The sequence below is a fragment of the Pipistrellus hanaki genome, assembly GCF_964339955.1.
Source record: "Pipistrellus hanaki genome assembly, chromosome: 5".
Classification (NCBI taxonomy): Eukaryota; Metazoa; Chordata; class Mammalia; order Chiroptera; family Vespertilionidae; genus Pipistrellus; species Pipistrellus hanaki.
In genome coordinates, this window is record NC_140507.1 from 67,251,134 (window position 1) to 67,274,956 (window position 23,823).

Here is a 23,823-nt window from a genome sequence, read left to right on the forward strand (position 1 = left end):
TATTCTGTAATGTATTGCCCATTTTGATCAATGACCTTTTGCCATCTTTCAGGCAGCATCATAATCCCACGTTCAAAAAACTTCTGGTTTTTATTAGCAAAAAACTGAATCAGGTACGATTTGACATCATCATCATTATTGAAATTTTTACCATTCAAGGAGTTTTGTAAAGATCGAAACAAAAAGTAATCAGATGGTGCAAGGTCAGGACTATATGGTGGATGTGGCAAAACATCCCAACCAAGCTCCATTAATTTTTGCCGAGTGACCAAAGATGTGTGTGGCCTTGCATTGTCATGATGGAATACAACACCTTTTCGATTTGTCAATTCGGGCCGCTTTTCTTCAACTGCATTGTTTAATTTCGTTAGTTGTTCAATGTAGACATCAGAATTGATCGTTCGGTTGGGTGGTAAGAGTTCAAAGTAGACAATTCCTTTGTAATCCCACCAAACTGATAACAAAACCTTCTTTTGATGAATATCAGCTTTTGATGTTGTTTGAGTTGGTTCACCTGGCCTCCTCCACGATCTTTTCCGCTTGATATTGTTGTAAACAACCCATTTTTCATCGCCAGTTATCAGTCGTTTTAAAAATGGATCATTTTCATTACGTTTCTTTAGCAAATCGCAGCTGCTAATGCGTTGCGTTAACTGTGATTCTTTAATTTCGTGAGGAACCCATGTATTGAGTTTTAAAACATAGCCAAGTTGTTTTAAGTGATTTTCAATGCATGTATGTGATACATGAAGCTTCTCTGCAATCTCACGTGTTGTACTGTGACAGTCCGAATTGATTATTGCTTTGATTAGGGCGTCATCAACTTCAACTGGACGACCAGAGCGTTTTTCATCTTTGAGTGAAAAATCACCAGAACGAAATTTGGCAAACCAATTTTGACACTGCCGTTCTTTTAAGGCTTCGTCACCATAAACAGCACATAACTTTTTATGAGCTTGCGATGCGTTTTTCCCTTTGAGGAAATAAAAAAGCAAAATATGACGAAAATGTTCCTTTTGATTTTCCATTTTTTAACGAACGCCAAACGAAAACTACAAAACAGATCAAAAAACTTTTTTTACTGATTAACAGCTGAATAGCCAACTATCAAATAACAAAATGTGTTTTACATTTGTACTACGTCTGCAAACCTAAAAATTCAACTGAAGCCATGTGTGAAACCCGCAATTACTTAGTTGCCGACCCAATACATCACATGAAATCACAAAGAAGACACCTTCACTGTACACTATTCAAATTCCTGACCTATAGAGGCATCAAGCATAATAGTTATTATTTGGATAGTTTATTATGCAGAAATAGATAACTGGAACACATCCCTTCATGGATCACTGTCCAATTCTAGCAGAAATTCAAGGATCAAATTATACAGCTAGTCTAAGTGCATATGTTGAATGGGGAGCATGTTTCCCAGTGAGGTCTTCACAGAGACCGTTGAGATGTCCCAACTTTCTGAATATATATTCAGGAGCAGTTGAGTGGAGTCTCTTCATATGAGTTACTGTAAGCACTCATGTCAGTGCTTGTTGAAAATGAGGCTATTGAAGGCTGCTCTCTTGTTGCCCAGCTAGCTGGCACACTGTGCACTATCCCTTTTGCCCCAACCGTTTTCTTTCCTTTCATCTTACCCCTTTCACTGAGTGCCCATGATGTACAGCACATTATTTTAGGTTCTGGAGTGTGAGAGATGAATATATATTAACTGTGTCATTTATTATCTGCATGCTGATGCTTTGCCCCCTCAGGTCTCACTGACTCTGGAGGGACTGCCCCTCCCCAGGCTAGCCAGTTCCTATAGATAGCAAACAACTCACCTGCTGGTATGCTTTTCACGCGAATCCACACCCCAAACTCTGGGGCCAACATCCACCTGCCCCAATCATGAAGGCCAGGTATCTGACACTGAGGGATACCTTTATGCCCCAGTGTCCACCTAAATTATTCAGATTTAGTTTATCTAAAGCCTACTTTCCCTACGTGGCCATTCCTTCCCAAGGAAGCCACAGAAGGCTCTTGCCCACGGTTTCCCCCTCCCAGTGCTTCGCCATGTGGCCCCCATAGCATGATATGCCCCTCTTAGGAAGTGTGAATAACTAGCTCTCCAGCAGTCTTCTGATACATTGGCCCTACTATACCTCAAATTTTCTATTAATATATTTTAAAATAGATACTCAGTCCTTGCCCTAAGGAAACTTAAAATTTATTGAGTTGGGGAGTCCTAAACTAATAGGACTGGTAGCATTCTGTGTCAGGCATGTTCAGGCTATGAAATGTCAGCCAGTACTCACCATGTCTGCTCTGTAGGCGTACTGTACTTCAATGAAAAATAATTTTTAAAATCATGGTACTTTGAAATTTATCCAAGCAACCTGATACACTGAACAAATAAGTATCCTCTGCTTCTCACAGCAGAATGGTTGGCTGAAGACAGAGTTCACGATGACATCTCCATCGGTGCTGCTTCATAATGTCAGCCCTTAGCCTGACACCACTTACCCAGAAATCAGACGTGTATGGGTAGTCTGAGAAAAGACTTATTTTTCATTTCATATTATTGATAGGCATTTGCTAGTCAGTTTCCCTTCTTCCTCTTAGGCATTTGGAAAGACGAGGCAATAGAATAAAGAGATAGAAACATTCCCCTTGAACCGTTAGTTTTTCTTGGAATTTGTTCTTTTTTCTACCTAAATTTGAAAGTTCAGCTTCTGACCAACTAAATAAAGATCAGTTCAGTGCTGTAATCCTTGCTCCTTACAGAAGGAAAACTGGCCATTGTTCAGAGTGGAGTGGGAGAAAATTCATGTCTTTGACATGGAGTTCTCCCGGCCATCAGTGCTAGGGAGAAGCACACACAAAGCCCAGAAAAAGCATTAGCTTGTCTTGGCGCTGCTGTGAGAATGTACACACACATCCAGCCTTCACCTCCCTGGGCCCACAAGGCTATCCACCCTGTGCACCGGGCAAGTGACTTGCTCAAACGTGTACCTGCACTCATGGCCAATGGGACCAGACTCATGTCTCTGCTCCAAGCCCAGCTTCTTCCCAGCATTCATTGGGAGCTGTGATTAATCATAGATGAGCAGGCATGTATAGAGGGAAGATTCTGCAGTAATTAGGACATTGGATCTGGGAGACTCCCAAGAAAATGTGGGCTTCAGTACCCCAGTATTTTGGTACCAATGAGTCCCTCTTACAAAAGGGTTTGAATATTGTCTGCAGGTTACACTCCCCACATTCAAGAGCAATGTCATTTGAAAATCCTATTCCTTCCCCCTAGTTCCCCACAGGAAAACTGTTAAACCTAAGAAGCTGTACTCTGTCTAGTTGTCCATGTGTCCTACCTGCTTCCAGTCCATGCGGGTAAGCCTATAGGTACATCGTAAATCCATGCTGTGTGGCTGAGTTCCCCCAAATTATTCTAAATTAGGGACCTTGCTAATTTCTCCTAAATGTCTGAAGAGATTTCTGTGGGTTAAAAGAGTGGACTCTGAACACAAGTTTCTTGGAGGGAAGTCAAGGTTTCTGGTTATTGGACCAGCTGTGAGGGGTGAGGGATAGCGTGGCTGGAAAGTCTGGGTCCGGTTTCCTGGCTCTTCAGCATGCGCCTCAACTATTGCCGACAGGGTTAGCCCATTTGCTCTTCACATTCCCTTGCACTTATTTAAGCGCTCTTTGGGTGAGGGTGGGTCCAATGGAACTTGGAGAGATGGGATTGGAGAAGCCACAAGCAGCTTGTTAGAAGCCCTGCTCTCTGGCCTGAGCCTCTGATGAGGGTGGGGAGCTGGGAGCTGAACCTGGATGGCCCTGGAACCCTGAAGCAAAGGCATGAAGGATAGATATGTATGTTCAGGTCTCTGCACTGCCACTTGCATGCTGCAGCCTCACCTTCACTGGTAAACAGCTTAACACTAAAAGTTGGGCTGCCTACTTTGCAGAGGGCTGTGAAGAGGCTCCAATGAGCCAGAGAATGAGCTTCACAAAGACTGCCAATAAAGTATGGACAAGTTAGTGTGAGCAAAGAAGATGGCAGTGATAATTTTCAAATTTTCACCTCTAGCCTGCTGTGAGGGACAAAAAGCACAACCAAAGGATTTGTATGCATGCATATTAGCATAACCAATGGATACAGACGCTGGAAGGGAGGGCTTGCCGGGGTGGGAATGCCTGGGGGGGCGGGGGAGGTCAAGTGGGTGGAAAGGAGACATATGTAAAACTTTAGACAATAAAAAAAAAAAATGTGCAAAAACAAGGGCCACCAGCTGAGTCTCTGCCAACCCAGAACTTGTTCTGACCCCAAGTTCTGGTGCCCTAGCATCACTGAGATTCTTCAGTTTGGAATAGAATAAAGTTCTTCAAGGGGAAAGTTTTGGAGACCTGACTGTCAATTTTATTTAAATTTTCCACCATTCATTATTTTATACCATTTCACAGTTCTTTAAATATGCGAGCTGCTTTCACGACTACTGTATTAGTTATCCTATATTGCCCCCATTTACAAGGGAAGAAACTGAAGCTGAGATCTGGTAAATGCAACTTGCACCTGGGGTTTCTGACTTCAAATCCTATATTCCTGGAAACCACTATTTGGAAAGAGAGAGAGAGAGAGAGAGAGAGAGAGAGAGAGAGAGAGAGAGAGAGAGAGAGAGAGAGAGAGAGAAAGAGAAAGGAAAGGAAGGAAGGAAGGAAGGAAGGAAGGAAGGAAGGAAGGAAGGAAGGAAGGAAGGAAGGAAGGAAGCCAAAGAAAAAGGTGGGAGGGATGGGAATAAAAGGGATAGGAAGGAGGAAGAGGAAAGAGTTGGATAGGAGGTCAGGTGAGGAGAGAAGAGGGAAAGGAAGGAAGCAAGAAAGCAGGGAAGGGGGGAACTCATTTAAGAGGAGCAAAAAGCATAATTTAAGCAATACACACCTGAAGAATAAGGCTCAGACAGGTCCATTGCATGCGGGGTGTTCACTGAGCCCCTGCTCGTTAAGCGCAGACCAGTCACCCGCTTTCCCTTGCCTGCGGGGATCTCCATCCCATTCCGCTGCGGGTCCAAGCACCCGCAGGACCCAGCACCGCAGCCCTTAAGTCTTGCCCTTCTTGGTTCGGCTGCCTGCGGGTTCACCACACCGCCGAACTCGGCAGATGAGCCTTTGGATCAACAACTAAGGGGTCGCGCTGGTCCTGGGCCCAGCGCTGGCCGGAGCAGGCGTTGGGAATGCCTTGGAAGGCGCCAGCGCTGGTCCTCTCGCTCAGCCCTCCACGCCCGAGCTTTGGGGATGTTTGGGCTCTCAGCAGCGCTCCGGAGGATTGAAGGTCTGAAGGTTGCTCTGACCAGAGGCGTCAGTCACATTTGACCTCGAATCCCTTAGCGCTGCCCGCACCGGGGCACGCTAGCATAAAGTTGCCCAAGTACATCAACGCATGGGTGCAAAATAACGCAGAGAAGAAGGAATGGAACGAGTGAAAGAGCCCGGGTTCCAGCATGCGGACAGCTCACACTAGCCAGGACGCGCCGGTACTAGCAACGGGGCTGCTAACCCTGGAGTCCTGGAAAACCCAGGTTCAAACGCTTTCTCCGCAGGAAATGCAAGAAATTAAACGATTGGAAACAACCACCACCACGCGGATCGTCTCTGCCCCCGCCCCCGCTGTTTTCTCCATTTTTGCCTTTTGTCTATGGAATCCAACCTGACTGCTCTGCCCTGCCCAGGGTCTGCGAATCTTCCTAACCCGGTGCCGGACGCGGCCCCACTGCCTGCGCGTCCTGCTCCGGAACAGCGCTGGGAGGGCGCCAGGGGCTGGCGCCGGAGTGGGCATGCCCGCGGCGGCAAGGGGGCGCTGTCCCCTGGAGGCCTCTGACCCTGTGGTGGAGCACTGTCTCCAGCCTGGAGGGCGGTGGGGTTAGAAAAGGTGGGAACCAAATTCTCCCCTGGGTCCTCCGCTGCAGCGCCAGTGCCCCTGCCCGGATCCCTCTCCACCCCTCACCCTTCCCATTCCCTAAAGAGCTGCCCTTCCCCGGACGGGCGCGGCCCTCGCTCCCCGCCGTTCCCAGAGCATTCCGGCCTGGGATTTTTCTAAAGGAATTTCTGGCAGAGGGGTCCAACACGGGAAATGGCCTAGGCCTCCCGGGGTAGGGAAACCCGCCTAGACCGTGGACACATTCTCTCCGCAGACCTGCCCCACCCCGCCCTGCTCGGCCCCGGCGCCAGCCAGCCCCACCACCGGGCTCCACCTCGGGCTCCAGGATGCTCTCTGGCTGCAAAGCACCCGCTTTCCAGCTCGCTCTGCGCCGTGCCCGGCGCCCTGGGCTGGTCAGCCCTGACTCGGCAGAGCAGCAGGAGGAGGCCTACGGTACTGCTTCCGGCTCCTGGCTGGAAGGGAGAGGAAAATTATTATTATAGCTTTTCATTTTATGCGGAGAGTCCGTTCTCGGATGAAAGCTATCAGCTATTATTATTAGAGATTAAAATTGTGACTTAAACACCGAGAAGTTGCATCTCTCCGTCCATTTGCTGGGTTTTAGCCGTGGAGGCGGTTGGGGAGTGCGTATTGCACACAAGGCGCCTGTGAACCCGGTCCCTGCGCGCCGCGCGCTGGGGCATTTCAACCCGGACTTAGAACCTACCAGCTCTACATCCAGAGTTATCTTAGCATCTGCCATCAAGTATAGAGTGTGAACCTCGCATAGGTTATCTCATCGAGTCTTCACAACAGCCCTGTGAGATCAGTCTTATTATCATCGTCCTTCTTTTAGGATCGGGAAGGGAGGTTTAGAGAGATACCCGACTTGCCCTGAGTCACAGGAGTTAGGTAACCCAGACACGGAAGGCAAGCCCGGACCCCGACCCCCAGTCCTCCCATGACAAAGCTATACCTTCCTTCAGGGCCGCTTCTGGGGAGCGCCGCGCAGGAGCGGGGCACACACATAGCAAATATTGGTGGATAGAATTCCGGGATCTAGTCAATCCTTGTGATTGCGGTGTTTTATACAGTAGGGTGTGTCCTCGCCGTATTTACTCACTCATTTCTTCATTCACTTATTTGGTGTGCCAGCGCTGAGGTTAAGAACTAGGGGGAACAGTCCTACCCACAGGAAGCAGGGTGACACGGAGATGTCACCCCATGGGAGGTAGGTGGGTGTCAGGACGAGGGGAGCTCAGGGGCTCCAGAGCTGGCGGGAGGAGAAAAGAGAAGATACAAGGAGGGGATTCCTTGAGAGAAGAGCTAGCGACAGGGGGGCTGGAGACCCCGCACAGGAGACCACAGTGGGGTGGCGAGGGGGGTGTAAGAAGAGAGAAATCAGGTGGCAGTCGGAGTAAGAACTGAGCGCGCAGGCCTTCCCAGAGCCTCCGGGACATCGGAGGAGGGAGGGGCTCGCATGGGTGCTGCCTAGACCCCGATGCGGGATCCAACTCCAGCCCCTGTTAGCCTCTGGTGGCCACCAAAGTCCGCTGGGGGCCCTGGTCATTGCATACGACGTGTGTTCTCTGGAGAACGGTCCCCAAGCTGCTCTGGGAGGTTCATGGTCAATGTCTCTGGCGCCCGGCATTCCCAGGGAAACCTGCTGGCTTCGGTTCTCCGCTGGATCCCACGCCCGGGAGGAGCTGGTGGCGTCTGGCCCGTGGAGGCCGTGGCCAGGGGACCGGCTCCGGCTCCGGCTCCTACTCCCGGGCGAGGTGACCGCGGGCGGTGCCCGCCTCCCTGCTCTGCGACACCTGCGCCGGGAGCCGGGAGCCGGGAGCCGGGAGCCGGGAGCCAGGAGCCGGAGCCGGAGCCGGGAGCTGGAGGCGGTGGGCCGGGAGGCGGCCCCGGGCGGCGGGGCGCGTGTCCCCGGGAGGGACCAGGGAGGCGGAGGGGCGGGCTGGGGGCGGGCGCGGGGAAGCGGCCCTCCTTTCCTCTCCGGCTCCCGGGCGGCAGGTCGGAGCGGGGACGGGGAGGTCGGGGACTCAGGGAGGGAGGGGGCCGCGCCGAGACGGAGGGAGGGGCCGAGCCGCCGCCTTCAAGAGTCATTGGCGGACGGGACCGCCCGAAGCTGATAAATAAGGGGCCGGGCCGCGGCTGCGGGCCAAGTTGGACGCCCCGACCCGTGCGAGGGCCAGGTCCACGCCGGCCCCGCGAGGCGCAACCAGACGACCCCCCGTGCGGCCATGGCCTCGCTTTTGGGAACTTACCCGTGGCCCGAGGGGCTGGAGTGCCCGGCCCTGGAAGCCGAGCTGTCGGACGGGCTGTCGCCGCCCGCCGCCCCCCGCCCGCCGGGGGACAAGGGCTCGGAGAGCCGCATCCGGCGGCCCATGAACGCCTTCATGGTGTGGGCCAAGGACGAGAGGAAACGTCTGGCGGTGCAGAACCCGGACCTGCACAACGCCGAGCTCAGCAAGATGCTGGGTGAGTGCCCTGGCGGGCCGGCGAGCCTGAGGGCGCGGGCAGGGGCGCCGGGGCGAGCGCTCAGAGTGGCCGGACCGGCGGGTGGGGACGCGGGGGGCGCGGTGCCGCCGAGGCTGGGCGTCTGCGCGGCCGTGGGTGTGAGCTCCGGGCCTGGGATTCAGAGCAGGGGCACCTCGGCGAGGCCCGAAGTGAAACAGCTTGGCCCTGGGGTGGCCCGGGAGGACAGGAGCGGGTTGGGGACCCCAGGGTGCTGGCCGGGTGGGGCTGTGTCCTGGTCTGGATCGCCGCTCCGCGGAGACCCGAGCGCGTACTGAGCGGCCGGGATGGACAGATACTCGGAGATGAGTGGGAACTGGCCTTTGCTAGGGAAGATGGGAAATCCATCTTCCCCTGAACTTTACCATCCAAGAGAGAGATGGTAACTATTATTAACGAATATTCGTGAAGAGAGACCTTTCGGAACGCATTCCTTCTTCAACTTTATCATTAAAGTCTATGCAAATAGACTCCATTGGAGACTCCACGTCTCAATGGCAGCCGTTTGGTTGATTTGATCCGGACACTCGGGGCGCCGGCGGTGAGGATCTGTCTGTCCGGCAGCCTGGCCTGGTCGCTTCCTCCGGGGGTTGATGCTGTGCAGTCCCAGCAGGGGTGGTGGGACCGGGGACAGGGATGAGCCCGGAGAGAGGATGTTAGGGCAGGTCGGAAAAAGCAGAGTTCCTGTCAGGCTTTCTAGTCTCTCTCCCCTGTCTGGAGCTGAGCACTTTTCAACTCCGCCCTTACCCCTAACCTCAAAACTGGTGAGGAGGAAACACTTGGTGAGGGGAGCAGACCCCGGCCCTGCGAGCAGGGTCAGCGTGTGGTTGTGGGAGGCTGGCCCTGCTCTCCAACCCCACCAGACCCAGAACCAAAAACGCCAGTTTCCCTTTTCCCCTTTTTTGTTTGGGCTTCTTCGGGGTTGGAACCAACTGTGAACTGAGGACTGACACCCACTTTTCTGCCGGTTAAAGCCACAGGCCCCCCAGAGAAGGTCCCTCTGGCAATCTAGATGCCCTTTCAAAGCGGCTAGTTGAGTGGAGGTTTCCAAGAGCCTTCTAACCGCCCAGCCTCCTGGTCAGCCTGCCCAGGACTCGTGAGGGAGCCACGTCTTAGTGAGCCTATTCTCCTTAAAAAGTGTTTGAAATTGTATTTTACCTGGTTGGCATAAAGACAAAGGTATTGATATACACAACAACACGTTTTCTTCAACTTGAAAGTTCATATTGGCCCTCAGATTGCTAAAGAAATGAAAACACTTTTTTTTTTTTCCATGTGTGGGCCTCTAAAAGGTTTTTTTGGTAGGCCCTAGATGCTGTTCCCAGATGCCCTGGTGGCAGGGATAGAGCGGGGTTTCTGTTGCAGACCCAGGGCCACAGACAGGAGAAGAACTTGGTCTGGGGAGTGTTACAGGAGTGAGGCTGCCTGCTCCCAGGGAGAGGGCTGGCCAAGGGACCTGGGGGACAGATGCCTCCCGTAAGCTGATCTCTGCTCCCTACTTGCACTTCGGCTTTCAGAGGTTACAGTCCATTTTTCAGGAAAGACACAGATTCCTTCCTGCTTAACCACACAGTCCCTAGCACAGGGGGAGGGAAACCAACCCGTAGTTGCTTTTTCAAACACAGTCTTTCTAATCTGTTCATAGCATGATGGATTTTAACTCCCCTCCCCGCCCCCCACCCAGGGATCTCGCCCAGCCCTTTCCTTTCTGACCTAGGAAAGGAAGGGACTGGATGTGAGAGTCCCAGCTTTTTTTTTTCTTTTTTTTTTTTTCCCCCCACAGCTTTCTAATCTGTAACATTGAAAACCTCACCAGGAACACTAGTATTCGGAGTATATTTTGAATGAGGAAGTGCATAAAGGCAGCTGTACATTTAGTGACATTTTATTAATACTGCAACCCAGGTACACTTAGAACCTAGAGTCACATTTTATATACTCGTTCCACAGATAGGGTGTGTGTGTGTGTGTGTGTGTGTGTGAGAGAGAGAGAGAGAGAGAGAGAGAGAGAGAGAGAGTGAGTCTGGATCTTGGGCCTCTTGCAACAACTTTGTGGCCCCAGCCCAGGCTGGGAGCTGCGGACCAGCTCCAAATCCAGAGTTCCTCACACTTTTCACATTGCCCTTTTAAGCGACAGCTAAGGAGATTACCCGATGATGGCCAGCACAGTTATAGACTTTTATCCCAGTGGCAGAACACCTTTAATAATCCTCCTCCTCCCACCCTCTTGGAGGGCCTGGTGTGCAGAGCCAGCCCACAAGGGCACAGGCACCAGCAATGGAGGGCCACACACACAGCTCTCCTCCCCCTGTGCAGAGGGCTCGGGGTGGGAGATGTGCCCTTTCCTTACAGGGCCTGTCCTCCAGGCTAGTAACGGAAACGTCAGCACACATCAGAGTCAGGGTTCACCCTAGGACCGTGGTCGGCAAACTGTGGTTCTCGAGCCAATGTGGCTCTTTGGCCCCTTGAGTGTGGCTCTTCCACAAATACCACGGCCTGGGTGAGTCTATTTTGAAGAAGTAGCATTAGAAGAAATTTAAGTTTAAAAAATTTGACTCTGAAAAGAAATTCCAATCGTTGTACTGTTGATATTTGGCTCTGTTGGCTAATGAGTTTGCCGACCCCTGCCCTAGGAGGTAGCAGCCTAGGGGTCCAGCAGTGACCTTCAGAAAACCTGCAGCTGGAGGGATGTGCAATGCACTTAGAAAGACCGAATATAGCCTTTTACAAAACAATACACAAGTGAGGGAGGGTGGGTAGGAAACACAAGTGAAACCAGCATTGGGGTCCATGTGTGCGAAGCTTTTAAAAGAGGGAGTTTTGAGTGGAGTAGTGTCACAATGTGTTTTCTAATGAGCAAAATAGAGACCCAGGGAAGTTTGCTTCTGTATGGAGAGTCAGTGGCTGTGCAGGTGCCCCTGCCAGGGTCAAAGGGAGGAACGTGTGTGTGTGTGTGTATGTGTTACATGTGTATGCATGCATATGTGCATTCTGGCCACTGGGTCCTCAGACAACAGGGTCCTATTTGACCTTCGGGTGTAAGGGGTAATCATGTTACCTTAAGTGGGATCCTCTCATTTCATTCTATCTGAGAAATTATTACTCTACCTGGGCTCCCTTATGGAGAGGCCTGTGAGGTTTATACACTAAGTAAATATTATACTATCACCCTGAGAAACAGCAATAATCCACGAGGGCAGAGGATCTTCACTGAGATGCATAGATAATTAGAATCGGCTCTCCAAGGGTTAAAAGAACCCAAGTCAATGCTGTAGTCCTTATATATTTTTCTCCTGTGGCTGACACTGGCCTTTTGCCGTGAGTCCCACCTGCTTTCCATGTTCATGTTGTGGGATGGTTTTTATAGGGGAGGTGATGTGGAAGTGTGTGTCGTTGGCATGAAGTGGTGTTGCCCGGCGCAGGCGGAGGAGGTTGGTCTGGCCTCACTGTGTGCGCAGGACCTGGGCTGGAAGAGGGTGCCCTCGCCTGTGCCTGGTGCTTGGAGGCAAGGGTCTGAGACAGGTGCACCCGCCACCCGGAGCAGCCTAGATACTGACAGGGGCCTTTTCTGACTTGTGTGAGCAGGAAAGTCTTGGAAGGCGCTGACCCTGTCGCAGAAGAGGCCCTACGTGGACGAGGCGGAGCGGCTGCGGCTGCAGCACATGCAGGACTACCCCAACTACAAGTACCGCCCGCGCAGGAAGAAGCAGGCCAAGCGCCTCTGCAAGCGCGTGGACCCTGGCTTCCTCCTGAGCTCACTGTCCCGGGACCAGAACGCGCTGCCCGACAAGCGGGGCGGCGGCGGCGGCGGCCGGGGGGCGCTGGGGGACAAAGAGGACCGGGGTGAGTACTCCCCGGGCGCCGCCCTGCCCAGCCTCCGGGGCTGCTACCACGAGGGGCCTGCGGGCGGCGGCGGCGCCCCGGGCAGCACGGACACCTACCCCTACGGGCTGCCCACGCCCCCGGAGATGTCTCCCTTGGACGCGCTGGAGCCGGAGCAGACCTTCTTCTCCTCCCCGTGCCAGGAGGAGCACGCGCACTCCCACCGCATCCCGCACCTGCCCCGGCCCCCCTACTCCCCGGAGTACGCCCCCAGCCCTCTGCACTGCCGCCACCCGCTGGGCTCCCTGGCCCTGGGCCAGTCCCCGGGCGTCTCTATGATGCCGGCGGTCCCCGGCTGCCCCCCATCCCCTGCCTATTACTCCCCCGCCACCTACCACTCTCTCCACTCCAACCTGCACGCCCACCTGGGCCAGCTCTCCCCGCCTCCCGAGCACCCGGGCTTTGACGCGCTGGATCAGCTGAGCCAGGTGGAACTCCTGGGGGACATGGATCGGAATGAGTTCGACCAGTATTTGAACACTCCCGGCCACCCAGACTCCGCCGCGGGGGCCGTGGCTCTCAGTGGGCACACCCCCGTCTCTCAGATGACATCTACGGGCCCCACAGAGACCAGCCTCATCTCCGTGCTGGCGGATGCCACGGCCACGTATTACAACAGCTACAGCGTCTCCTAGAGCCAGAGGCCCGCCGCCCAGCCCTGCCTCCGCCCTGGGCACAGAGCACGCCCCGGATCTCCCTCCTGGGCCCTGAGCATACGTCCAGCGCTGTACTGCCGCCTCACAGGCACCACGGAGGGACCCCCAGCGAACCGGCTCTGCAGATCCGAGGACCTTCTCCATCCCCTTCCTCCCCGGCCCCAGTCCCCGCAGCCTGCATTTTGAGTAGATTCCTTCAAATGAGTTGTCATGGGCTACATCTGGAATAAGGCCGGGGCGTTTTTTGAAAGACTACTGATTCCAGGTAGAATTTTCACGGACCTCTCCTCCCGGTTCCCATCCCCAGAAATAAAAGCCCAGCAGCGTCCCCACCTGGGAGCCCTGGGCTGGGATCCAGAGACCCGGGACCGCAGAGGGCTGGTGATACTCTCTGACTGGCCTCTCCCGCCTGCCAGCCTGTTCCTCCACCCCCCTCTGCAAAGTGGGGGACAGATTTAACAGCGAAGGTCCCTTCTGCTCCAGGGTTTTCTGATTTAGGATTCTCGAAAGGCTCAAAGGAAAGGAAAGGTGGGCCCCGGAAGCTCATTGAGTGTAATCTGGGATAATTTCGTGTGCACAGCCCATGGACACAGGGCTTTCTGCACTTGCACTGCCTTCCAAAGTGATCCTAGTTGTCCAAACGAACCCTTCCAATTTGAGGGGAAAAAAAAACACACTGATCTTGATTTGGGGAATTAACCACTAGGATAGACTGAGTCACTAAAAATGAGACTGTATTCAAGCTGCATTTTTAAAAATATATTTTTTAGACAAGTTCTTTTTTCTTTTGTTACACATTTTAAGAGAGTATACACAGCCTGGATATATACAGTCAGGGTGTAAGAGATACACGACATGCACACGCCTCGTGCACACCCTTACACGCATGCCTGGGTGGCCTAAATCAGATACTCTTGTTGACATTGGCAATTCTTTGTCAACTCCCTCTTCCTATTGACCCGAAGAGCAGGGAACCTAAAAAGAATTTCCTCCGATCTGAATGTGTTGGTTTCTTGAGCAAAATTTCAGCAGTGTGGTCCCCCCCCACCCCCCAGCAAATGCAAAGGGAGCTTTCTTCCCGCTGTCTCCATCTCCCTCTCTCCCTTTCCTGAGCTTTCTTTTTCCGTTACTCTTCCTCCACCCTGAATTGGCCACTAATACAAAGGTCCCCTGACTTGAAAATTCCAAGCTCGATTCCCTTGGCTGGGATGGGAATCCCTCCTGCTCACCAGCCCTGCTGGTCCTTTAGGTAACATCTTCAGACAGTACTTCAGAACAGCTTCTCCCCTACCCCTTCAGGTGCTTACTTCCCAAAGAACAGAAGCCCACTGTGATTCGGAAGGTGTTTCTGAGCCCTGACCCCGCCCCCAGAACATTTCTATCCTCTCAGACCTCCTTTGAAGGAACACACCTAACAGGGAGTGAAAAGGCCATGGTTGGTCTTTGGATGTCTGCATATTATTGCCTGTATGAAATATGTAAGTGTTTTTATATATTCTCCTCTTAGTTTCACCTTATATTTTGTATTGTTGAAAGATCTTTTTCTTTTTCCTTCTAAGGAGTCCGATTGTGAAATCGCTTATAAGATATGATTAATCTTTATGCTATTCCTGTATATAATGTTTGGTAATAAATAGTAAACCATTGACAATATGATTGACTGGTGCAGTCCAGAACGTGTGTCAATAATCTTGTAAAACATGATCACAGACGTTAAGCTAAACTGTTCCTTTTTTTTCTTTTTTTCTTTTCTTTATTTTTCTTTTTTTGGCTAAAAACTACACATGCTTTGGAACGGATGTAGATATTGATTTGTCTAAAATATTTAATTTAAATAAACCTTTTTGTACCGTGACCATGCTATCATTTGAAATCAAGTTGTGCCAAAAAAGAAACATTTTTGAGTGAGGCAGAGATAGAATGCCCAGTGCTTCTTAGAGTCTTGGTCCAAATGTTTTCCACATTAACTTTTTCTTTTTTTTAATTTCACAAAGTTGTTATTTGTAGGCTTATTTTATTTTTGAGTTATGGGGAAGAGCTAAAGGCTGGTATCACACATTGAAAACAGCGTTGTTATTAATAATGATGAAAGAAAAGACTGATTTATAGCCTACTGGCAGAACAGTTTTCTCCTTAGGATATCTTCCCCGCTTGTAAAATAGAACTGCGTGTTATATCAAGATAAGAAGTAAGTTCTGCCAGGTGATTGCTTACTTAAGGCTACCACAATTTCTTTCTTTTTGAAATAGTCTTGAAAAAATACCTGGGTTGCCCTCTCCGCTATGTATTTACCTGATGTGGCAATAACAAGGCATGCGGGCTCTCGAAATTGGATGGAATGCTGTGAGAAGGCAGGGGAGCACATGGATCAGCAATTAAAGGATGTAACAACTTGGGAGGTTTGGGATTAAAACGCCAGCCAAAAAGTGCCTGGAAAAAACGGAGGATTGCTCAGTCCGTGCAGGTCACCCGTGTCTGGCTTCTCTGTGTGGCGAAGCGGTTGGAACTTGTTCGAGTCGTGGCCAGTCTTGTGTTTCCCCAGGGCCCTCGGAGCCAAGGAGTGCGTCTTGAGAGAGCCCAATATGTTCCTCCTTCAATGTTGATCACAATCTATAGTCATTATGTTAATAGCACGTTATAGGTGTAGCGAGCTTTACAGAAGGTTTTATGGGCCATTTCTCATCTACAGCCCCAGGTGGGCACTTGTCATCCATCCACCCCTCTGCATATGTAGCCAGGAACACTGGGGTCCGGGGTGGGGAGGTGATACTGTGCAGCTCCCTCTCCCTACATGGCCAGTGGTGGCTGGGGTTTCACCCCTTGTTTTCGCATACATTTGTGGATGGCATCAGCCTACCAGCCTCACAGCGAGGGCCCTTGTCCTCCACCATGGCATGGAGTTACTGTACACGCAGTCCAATGTGTACCTATCACAGCCCAGGGAGAGAGCGAACAGAGAGGAAATCACAGGGCCAGAAATAGACCTGATTTGAACTCGAAGCCGCCCAGGCCCACCGCGGCGGACAGTGGCGGTTGCAGGGTCACAGCTGGCTGGAGCACTGGCCCAGCAGCATCTGCCTAAGACATTGGCCCTCGCCGGTGCCAAAGGGGCGTATTTCATTCCAGGACACACTGCGGGAGAGGGGGCGGTGTCCCTGCCCCTGGGAATGCAGGAAACGAGCAGGCGACAGGGCCGCTCTTTCACTTTTGCCTCAGCTCCCCCTGTGACGGTGGTGTCCCGTGACAAGAGCACTTGTTGCCTTGCCTGATAAGAATTGATGGCTGTAAAGAGTTATAAGTTATGTTTCTAAATGGTAGATGTTATCCTTTCACTCTTTTCCTTAAGATCCTTCAGTGCCTGCTGGCCACCCGCGGCTCACAGGATGAGCATGGCGGCGGGCTCATGGGAAGCCGACCAGGGTCAAACCTCCCTGTCCCCTCGCATCTGCAGGTTCCTGGGAGGCACCTGGTAATGTAGTCACATGGCCATTTGTTTTTATAAACTTTGCAAAAAGGAAGATTTCTTGGTGTTCTTTCCTTTAAAAGTCCCCCACCCCCACCCCCCTCCTCCCACCCCAGTTGTACAAGCTTCAGGACCCCAACACCTGTCTTGGTCGCATGTGAGTGCCCATATGGTAGAGCCTCTTCTTTTCAGAAGCCTCTCGTGGTCCCCATCACCCTCCCCCACACGGTGTACCGACTGCACAGAAAGCCTATTGTTCCCTGGGAATGCTGTCTTTTTCCATACTTTCGTGTTTTCCCTGACCTGGGAGACCCTCGCTTCCATGATCTATCTAATAACATCCTACTCTCTGTCCCAGTCCAGCTCAGATGCCCCTGACCCTGCTGGGAGGGGGGCTAGGAGGGCTTGAGCGGATCTGGTTTACGGCACTTAACAACTGGCGTCAGAATCATTTACCCATCACATAGTAGCTGTTCAACAAGTAAATGAACAAATGAATAAAGTAATCATTTGAAATGGCCTGTAGGTATTCTGCCTGGTGGGGAAAACCTGAAACCTTTGGGTTCCTAATGTTCTGGCCCATCTCTCTGGAAACCAGGACTCTGGAGCCTTTGTGTGTGTGGTCCCTGGGCGCTGAGGCTGGATGTGATGCAGCCATGCTATTCACCCTCGCCTGCTAGAGTGTAGCCTGGAGCAGAGAGGGCGGGGGTGGGCATGAGGGCACCAGAAGGGAATCTTCTCTTCCATCCTTTCAGCAGCAGAATAGAGCTGAGGACAGATGACCTGTAACATTTGTAATTGTCGAGTTTTTCTTTTTGAGAAGGTTGTGCTCTTGGTTTCATCCCAGTGAAGGGGATTTGGATGGAAAGAAGGAAAAGAGATAGCTGTATGTATATATATGTATGTATGTATGTATGTATCTACCTATCATGCATCTTTCTGTCATCATCTATCCATCTATTCATTTACCCATCTCACCCACCCATCTATCTTTCAGCTATTCCATCCATCCTACCTATCTATTTATCTATCATTTTTTTGGTATTTTAATTCTCAAAAGAGAATGTCTTTGTAGAAAGTTTAAAAAAATAACATTATAGGTTAAAATAAGTCATCTATTGTCCACATCTTAGAGACATTACTGGTGATTTTTTTTTTTTGCATCTATCTAATCTTTTTTTCTTTTTTTTGTCTAGTTCTACATATACATATGTTTTTTTATAATAAACATTTTTTCATTAACATTAAATAAACATTTTCCTATGCCATTAAACACCATTAAAACACCATTTCTGCAAAAGGTGTTTTCTTTCCAGTAGAAAAATCACTATGAAAAAAAAATTGGAAAAAGATTTCCCACTCCATTGACATACATATTTTTAACCTACTTATGTTTACATACCAACCTCCCAGTCTTGCATTGATGTGTTCAGAATTGGACCTGATGTGCTCACAGTGCAGATATAGATCCATTGGCATTTGTCTTGATAGTGGTCATTGTGACAATGGCACCCTACTTCGGTACATTAACGTAGCTTCGTTTGCTTGACCACCCCCTTGCCGTTAGATAACTGAATTGTTTTTCATTATAAGTAACACTGCAGAGAACATTTTCTTGCTTCCATTGTTAGCTGGATTCCCAGCAGGGTATCATTGGGTCTGAGCATAGGAACAAGTTTCCCAAGAGTCTCAATTGGTAGTTGAGGCACAAAATGACTTCATTCAATACCCAGAATGAACCGACTCCTTTCTTAGCTGGGAGAATTAACCCCCGGAAGACTATTTATAACTGACTTACCTCTGACCAGGTTCAAGTGGCTTTACTCATGGCGGCTTTGTCTTTCTGAAGACCTATTATGTGCTTATTGCTGGCTTCCCCTGGCAAATTGAGAATGTTCCTTTCCCTAAACACCACGGTGGGTGGCACGCCATTCCCTGAGCATAACTTATCAGTGGGGGAAAGGGTTAGTCTGTCAGTTAGCAAGACAAGACCTTTGGTTCCCCAGCATCCCTGGAGCACTCCGTCGGGGCTGCTGGCTGCATTCATGGGGCTCAGAGCTCTCGCGGCAGCAGAACAGCATCTGGAAATAGCCCAGACCTGTGGACAGAGTCTGCCTTACCTCCTCACTGGATTTTGATTGGGACTTAGGTAAATCCCTGGACCTGTTTTCACCTAAGGGGGCAGTTAGTGAATATGTGGGAACTTGAGGAATTGTAGAGCTTTATATGCACATACAAGATAGCTATTGTCCATTTCTTGGGACAGTTTAGATTTCTTGCAGACCTGGAGGCAGGTACTAGTGTGAAAAACCTGGAGCCATGTGATTGTCATGCTGGGATTGACTGCCTGGGAGAAATGAGGAAACAGGACCCCACGGTGGCTAGAGCTATAACAGAGGGACTCAGCTTTCTTTTTTTTCTTTTTCTTTCTTTCTTTTTTTTTTTTAATATATTTTATTGATTTTTACACAGAGAGGAATTGAGAGGGATAGAGAGTTAGAAACGTCGATGAGAGAGATACATCGACCAGCTGCCTCTTGCACACCCTCCACTGGGGATGTGCCCGCAACCAATGTACATGCCCTTGACCGGAATCGAACCTGGGACCTTTCAGTCCGCAGGCCGACGCTCTATCCATTGAGCCAAACCGGTTTCGGCAGGACTCAGCTTTCTTATCTGGGCCCTAAACTGGGATGGAAAGAGACCTTTTGGGTCATGTAGTCCATTCTCCCGCTTCTACTGAGGTCTGCCTCTTAGCCATTCTGGGCAGTGGGGTTCTATTTGATTTGCCAGGCCTCTGGGAAAATGGATTTTCCTCTCTGTAAGCCAATCTAACAAGTTCCACCACTAAAGGTTCTTTCTTCTGCCTCCCCCGGTTCCCTTCTCTTCCATCTGCTTCCCTGTCCGCTTGAGGCCACCTGTGGGGATGCACACCCTTCATCCCGCCTGGCCCCGAAGGCTGGTGCTCAGGCTCCTTTTCCTTTTGCTCTGGGCCCATGTTTGAGGCTGGGTAGGGGTGGTGGCCCCCCTCCAGTTCCTCTCTCAGGTCCGCATTCCCCTCTGTCAGACGCTGAATGTTGTATGGATGTGGGAGAAGGAAGGCCTCCGAGCCCCACTGTGAGGGAAAGGCAGGCAACCTCACCGGGAGTGGGAGAGCGGACTCCTCGGGCACTTTTGGAATGTTCTGCGCGTGGGCGTAGGGTGTGGTCACTTCACATCACTGGGTCAAATAGTCACTCATCTGCCATCCAGCCGAAGGGCGGTGGAGTGGCACGGATCTGGGCCAAGGGGGAGGAGACCTTCACACAAGGAAAAGATTTCACTGGATTCCGGAGAAAGCACTAGATTAGGATGGATGGAATGGCTCTGCAGCCTCCCGGGGCACCAGGGAGATGGCTCTCCTGTGTGAGGCTGAAACCCTGAGAGGCGAGGCTGCGGCTTCCAGGGGTGAGAGGTCTGTAAAGAGGGCAGGGGGACAAAGGCACTGGGTTGCTCTCCCTGCATCTCTTCATGCTGGTTTGTTCTCACCGAGTCAGAGGATCCAGGAAAACCTCCACATTTCAGGTGCCGCGCCTGTCAGGGAAGCTGGCGGCCTTAAACTCCGCGGAACCAGGGTAACGGGAGACAGCGATGTGCTCTGATGAAGACCACCAGCTGTCGGAGGGGCACCCTCATGCCGGGAGAGGGGTTCCATTTGTCCTGGAAAGAACACGGGCCTTGGAATTAGGAGATTCCCGTCCCAGCTCTGTGACCTTGAAAAAAAAAACCACTGGCGGTTAGAGCTGGAAAAACTTACTGTTATCACGCTGTCACCCCCCAGATTTGATGAAAGAGGAAACAGAGGCCCAGGGAGGTCAGGGGATTCGCCTGAGAGCCAGCGGCTGAGAGCAGAAGCCGGTGGAGAGCTGGGGAGGCGGGGGGTGGGGAGGGAGATAGACTATGGGGAGAGCAAGTAGTGGAGGCTGACGAGACCCCTCAGGGACAGGGTGGGGCAGGCAGTGGTGGTCAGCGGGGACAGCCAGGGCAGGGCCGTGGAAGAGGGCCTGCTGCTCTCTGCGGGGCCACAGGTCTCAGCAGTGGACAGGAGCTAGGGGCCCAGGTACAGGGAGGTCAGGTAGTGGGAAGGGGCTGTGGGAATGCAGATGGAGGGGAGGCAGGGGCCCTGTGCTTTGGCATGCCTTCAGGAGACCTCCCATAAGGCTTCTTTTTGTGTTTCCTGATGCCCAGGTGGTCTCGGTGGGTGCTGGCCCAGGGGGTGAGGCTGGGAATGGGTGGCGCAGAGCATGGGTCCCAGGCAGTCCAGGGACCAAGTGGTGGCTTTTGAGTGCCAGAGGTCGACACAGAGAGACCTGAGGAGCCCACCTGGACATCTCTGGGAGCCAGTGGCCCTCTGTCGTGTTTCTGCCACCTCTGCCTGCGCCGCGCTGTATCCGGGCTGCAGAGAAAGGCAGCAGGCAGTCCAGGGGGGCAGAGGGGCTGGGAAGCCGGCACCGGGCCGAGCTCCCAGGGCAGGAGACCACACACTGGACGCTCTGCCTCCCCCGTCGCTGGAGGCTGAGGAGGAGGAGGCCGAAGGCACGCAGGAGGAGCTGCGAGGGCGGAGGAGCGGCGGCTGCTGAGTGTTTTCCTGCCCCTGGGAGCTGCTGTGACCAGGAGGAGGAGGATGTGGCCGGAGCCCAGTGTTTCCTGCCTGATAAGCTGGCCCCTCCCTGGGAGCCCTGGCCGGCCTACCTCCCGGCACACAGCCCGGCCTAGGGAGGGGCCGGCTGAGAAGGAAAATCACTTCTCCAGATTAGCTCGCCCAGGCCCAGCCTTCCTCCCCCGCCCCTGTCCCCGCAGCGGCCGCAGGAAACGGGCTGGGGCCAGCCACCCTGAGGTCCCCACCTTCAGGGACCCAGCCTGTCTGGGAGCCCCGCCACCCAAGCTCCCTGAGTGCGGAAGCCCTCTGGCTCCAAAGCGAACTGTCTCCAAGGAGGGCAGCGCCCACCCGCCAGCCTTTTATGTGTCTGTCAGGTCTCAGGCCTGCAGTTCGGGCCTAGAATCCTGGCGGTGAGTTTAAGTACCCGCCCCCGCCCACCTGGCCACTTCTCCCAGGGCACTAAGCACAGACGGTGCTGGGCTTGGAAGGTAAGATGCCTGGGGGTTACAGAGGGAAGGGCAGGCGCTTCCGTCCCCCCGACCCAGCTCCTGCTCTGCTTTGCCTGGATGGGCCATGTGTCAGGGGTGAGACCCCCACCCTCTCCCGGCTTCACTTCTCATCTGTAACCGGAAGGGGTGATGTTGTGAGAGCGAGGGCTTTCCTCCCTCCCAGCATCCAGGATCAAGGGCGAGGGTGCTGGACTTGACCGCTTGTGGGAGTGTCAGGGAGTGTGGCACCCCTGAAATAAGGACGAAGGCCCAGGGAGGTTAGGGGGGCTGCTCAGAGACACGACCAGGACGGTGATTCCATGACACCCAGGGGAGCCCCTTCCACAACAGCATGGCTCTCCCCCACGCTCACTCAAACTGTGGGTGCCTCCTTCCCCAAGGCCTAGACCTGCTTCCGGAGCCGCTGGAAAAGGCGCCCCCTCCACCCTCACTGGGGAGCCAGCTCTTGGTCTTTAAAGGGCACAGAGGAAGGACTTAGCACCCGGCACAGAGGAACACGTGCCTGCCTTGGGGAAACATTGCACAGGTGTCGACAGACACGGAGCCGCACACACATACATGAGCAGGCGGCACCTCTGCCCTTCAAACGTGGGCTACCTGCCACCGACAAGGCGCGTTCCCGGCTGGCATTGTATGTGACCCCACAGCAATCCCGCGGGAGGCAGCTACGTGGGTACGATTTGGAGGTGCGATCACGTCCTTTCCAGGTAGGGAAGCTGATGCTCAGGTGGGGGGAAGAGGCCGAGTAAGGTCACCCGGCCGGTGAGCAGAGATAGGGATCAGTTCACACACCTGCCCTCCCTCGTTCCTGCCCAGAAGGAGGGGCTGGCTGTCCTCAGCCTGCTCCTGGGGGAGCATCCACACAACCACAGCTGAGCCTGAGTCGCTGGTGGGCGGCTGAGAGGGAGAAGGGGAATTCCCTGGGCCACAGACTGCCTGCAGCCCTGCGGATGGCACAGGGCCACCCCAGCCACCTCTGCGGGCCAGCCCTCCCTCACCTGGGGTCCCTGATCATGGGAGACCTGGACTTAGGAGAGGTGGGAAAGGAAGTTCAGGGTCTAGGCCTTTTCATCTTACACTCTGCAGCGCTAGTCCAGCCACTTGGGCAGGTCACTTTCCTTCTCTGCGCCTCTCTAAATCAGCAGGCCAGAATCCATAGCCTTCAGGGGCTAGACTACCCTTTAGCCCTGGTTCTCTGAGACTGTGGAAGGACGCAAGGAACAGAGGAGTCCCTCCTCTCTGCTTCTGGCCTCGATGAGGAGTGGTTTCCAGGGAGGTGGCACTGGTGGGGTGTTGCGGGGCAGTGCTGGGGTGTCCCCCTGAGCAGAGTGAGAGCTGCACAGGTCAGTGCTGGAGCTGAAGCCCCCGAATGCAGGTCCTGAACACCTCCCGCCACATCCCCCACTCCTGCCTCAGCCTCTGTCACTAGGCCATGACATGCGGTCCCCAGACACCTGGCCTGGCCCCACCCCCATGTGTCAGCCAGGCCCCGGCCCCACCTCCTTGGAGCTCTGCCCCATCTTACCCACATGAGGTGCTGGGCCGGACAGGATGGGGCAAGAGACCGCTGTCGTCTGAGCCCAGCCCGGCAGGTCCTCACGTAAACTTGACACCCAGGAGCACTCCCTGCCAGGCAGGATGTGGTACGAAGGTTGCAGCTGGTCTCTTGAGGGAGGCTGGGGCCTCCACAGAGGCTCTCAGACTTCATTCTCCCACCCCTGTCCACTCCAGGCTCTTAGCACAGTCACGCAGGGGCTGGGGGTTCTCTCCCTCCCATCTAGCTAGGGGTTCCATAAGGTCTGAAAACGTCACCTTTTTTTTGCTTAGGCTCCTTTCTCCCCAGTACTGCCAATAAGGAGAAACTCAAACTTTTCTGAGGGACATTCAAGTCCCAAATCACCTGGCCCGCCTCTTTTCCCCTTGACTCACTCCCCACCCTAGGTTCTGAGCACAGAAAATTTCCAAATAGGAGTTGTTTCTCCATATCTCAGTGTCTTTGCATAGGCTGTTCCCTTAGGCTGGAATGCTCTTCCCCACATCTTCACTCTGTGGATTCCTACTTTATGTCTCAGGACCCAGCTCAAACATTTCCCCTCTCAGAAAGCCTTTCCTCACACCCTCCACCTCTCCCCTAGTCCCCACCCCAGGTGAGTTTGTGGCCCCATTTTCTGCATATTCACACAACCCTCTCATATAGCACCTCTAAGGTGCTGATGCAATCTCTCTGTTTTTAAGCCTCTATCCTCCCA

At 52.7% G+C, this 23,823-nt stretch overlaps 1 protein-coding gene across 1 annotated transcript; it reads left to right on the forward strand.

Annotated features, from left to right (window-relative positions):
* The first annotated feature begins 8,087 nt into the window (after positions 1-8,087).
* SOX7 (SRY-box transcription factor 7) lies at positions 8,088-14,811 on the forward strand. The gene is made up of 2 exons (XM_084886450.1): positions 8,088-8,389; positions 12,011-14,811. The coding sequence occupies exons 1-2, from the start codon at positions 8,152-8,154 to the stop codon at positions 12,940-12,942; spliced, it is 1,170 nt and encodes a 389-aa protein (XP_084742576.1). The 5' UTR covers positions 8,088-8,151; the 3' UTR covers positions 12,943-14,811.
* Positions 14,812-23,823: the final 9,012 nt, after the last annotated feature.

Bases quoted from the DNA above. Each gene is read 5' to 3' on its own strand.
- SOX7 (XM_084886450.1), top strand. From the start codon at position 8,152: ATGGCCTCGCTTTTGGGAACTTACCCGTGGCCCGAGGGGCTGGAGTGC. The intron at 8,390-12,010 runs GTGAGTGCCCTG...TTGTGTGAGCAG, and splicing joins CGAGCTCAGCAAGATGCTGG to GAAAGTCTTGGAAGGCGCTG.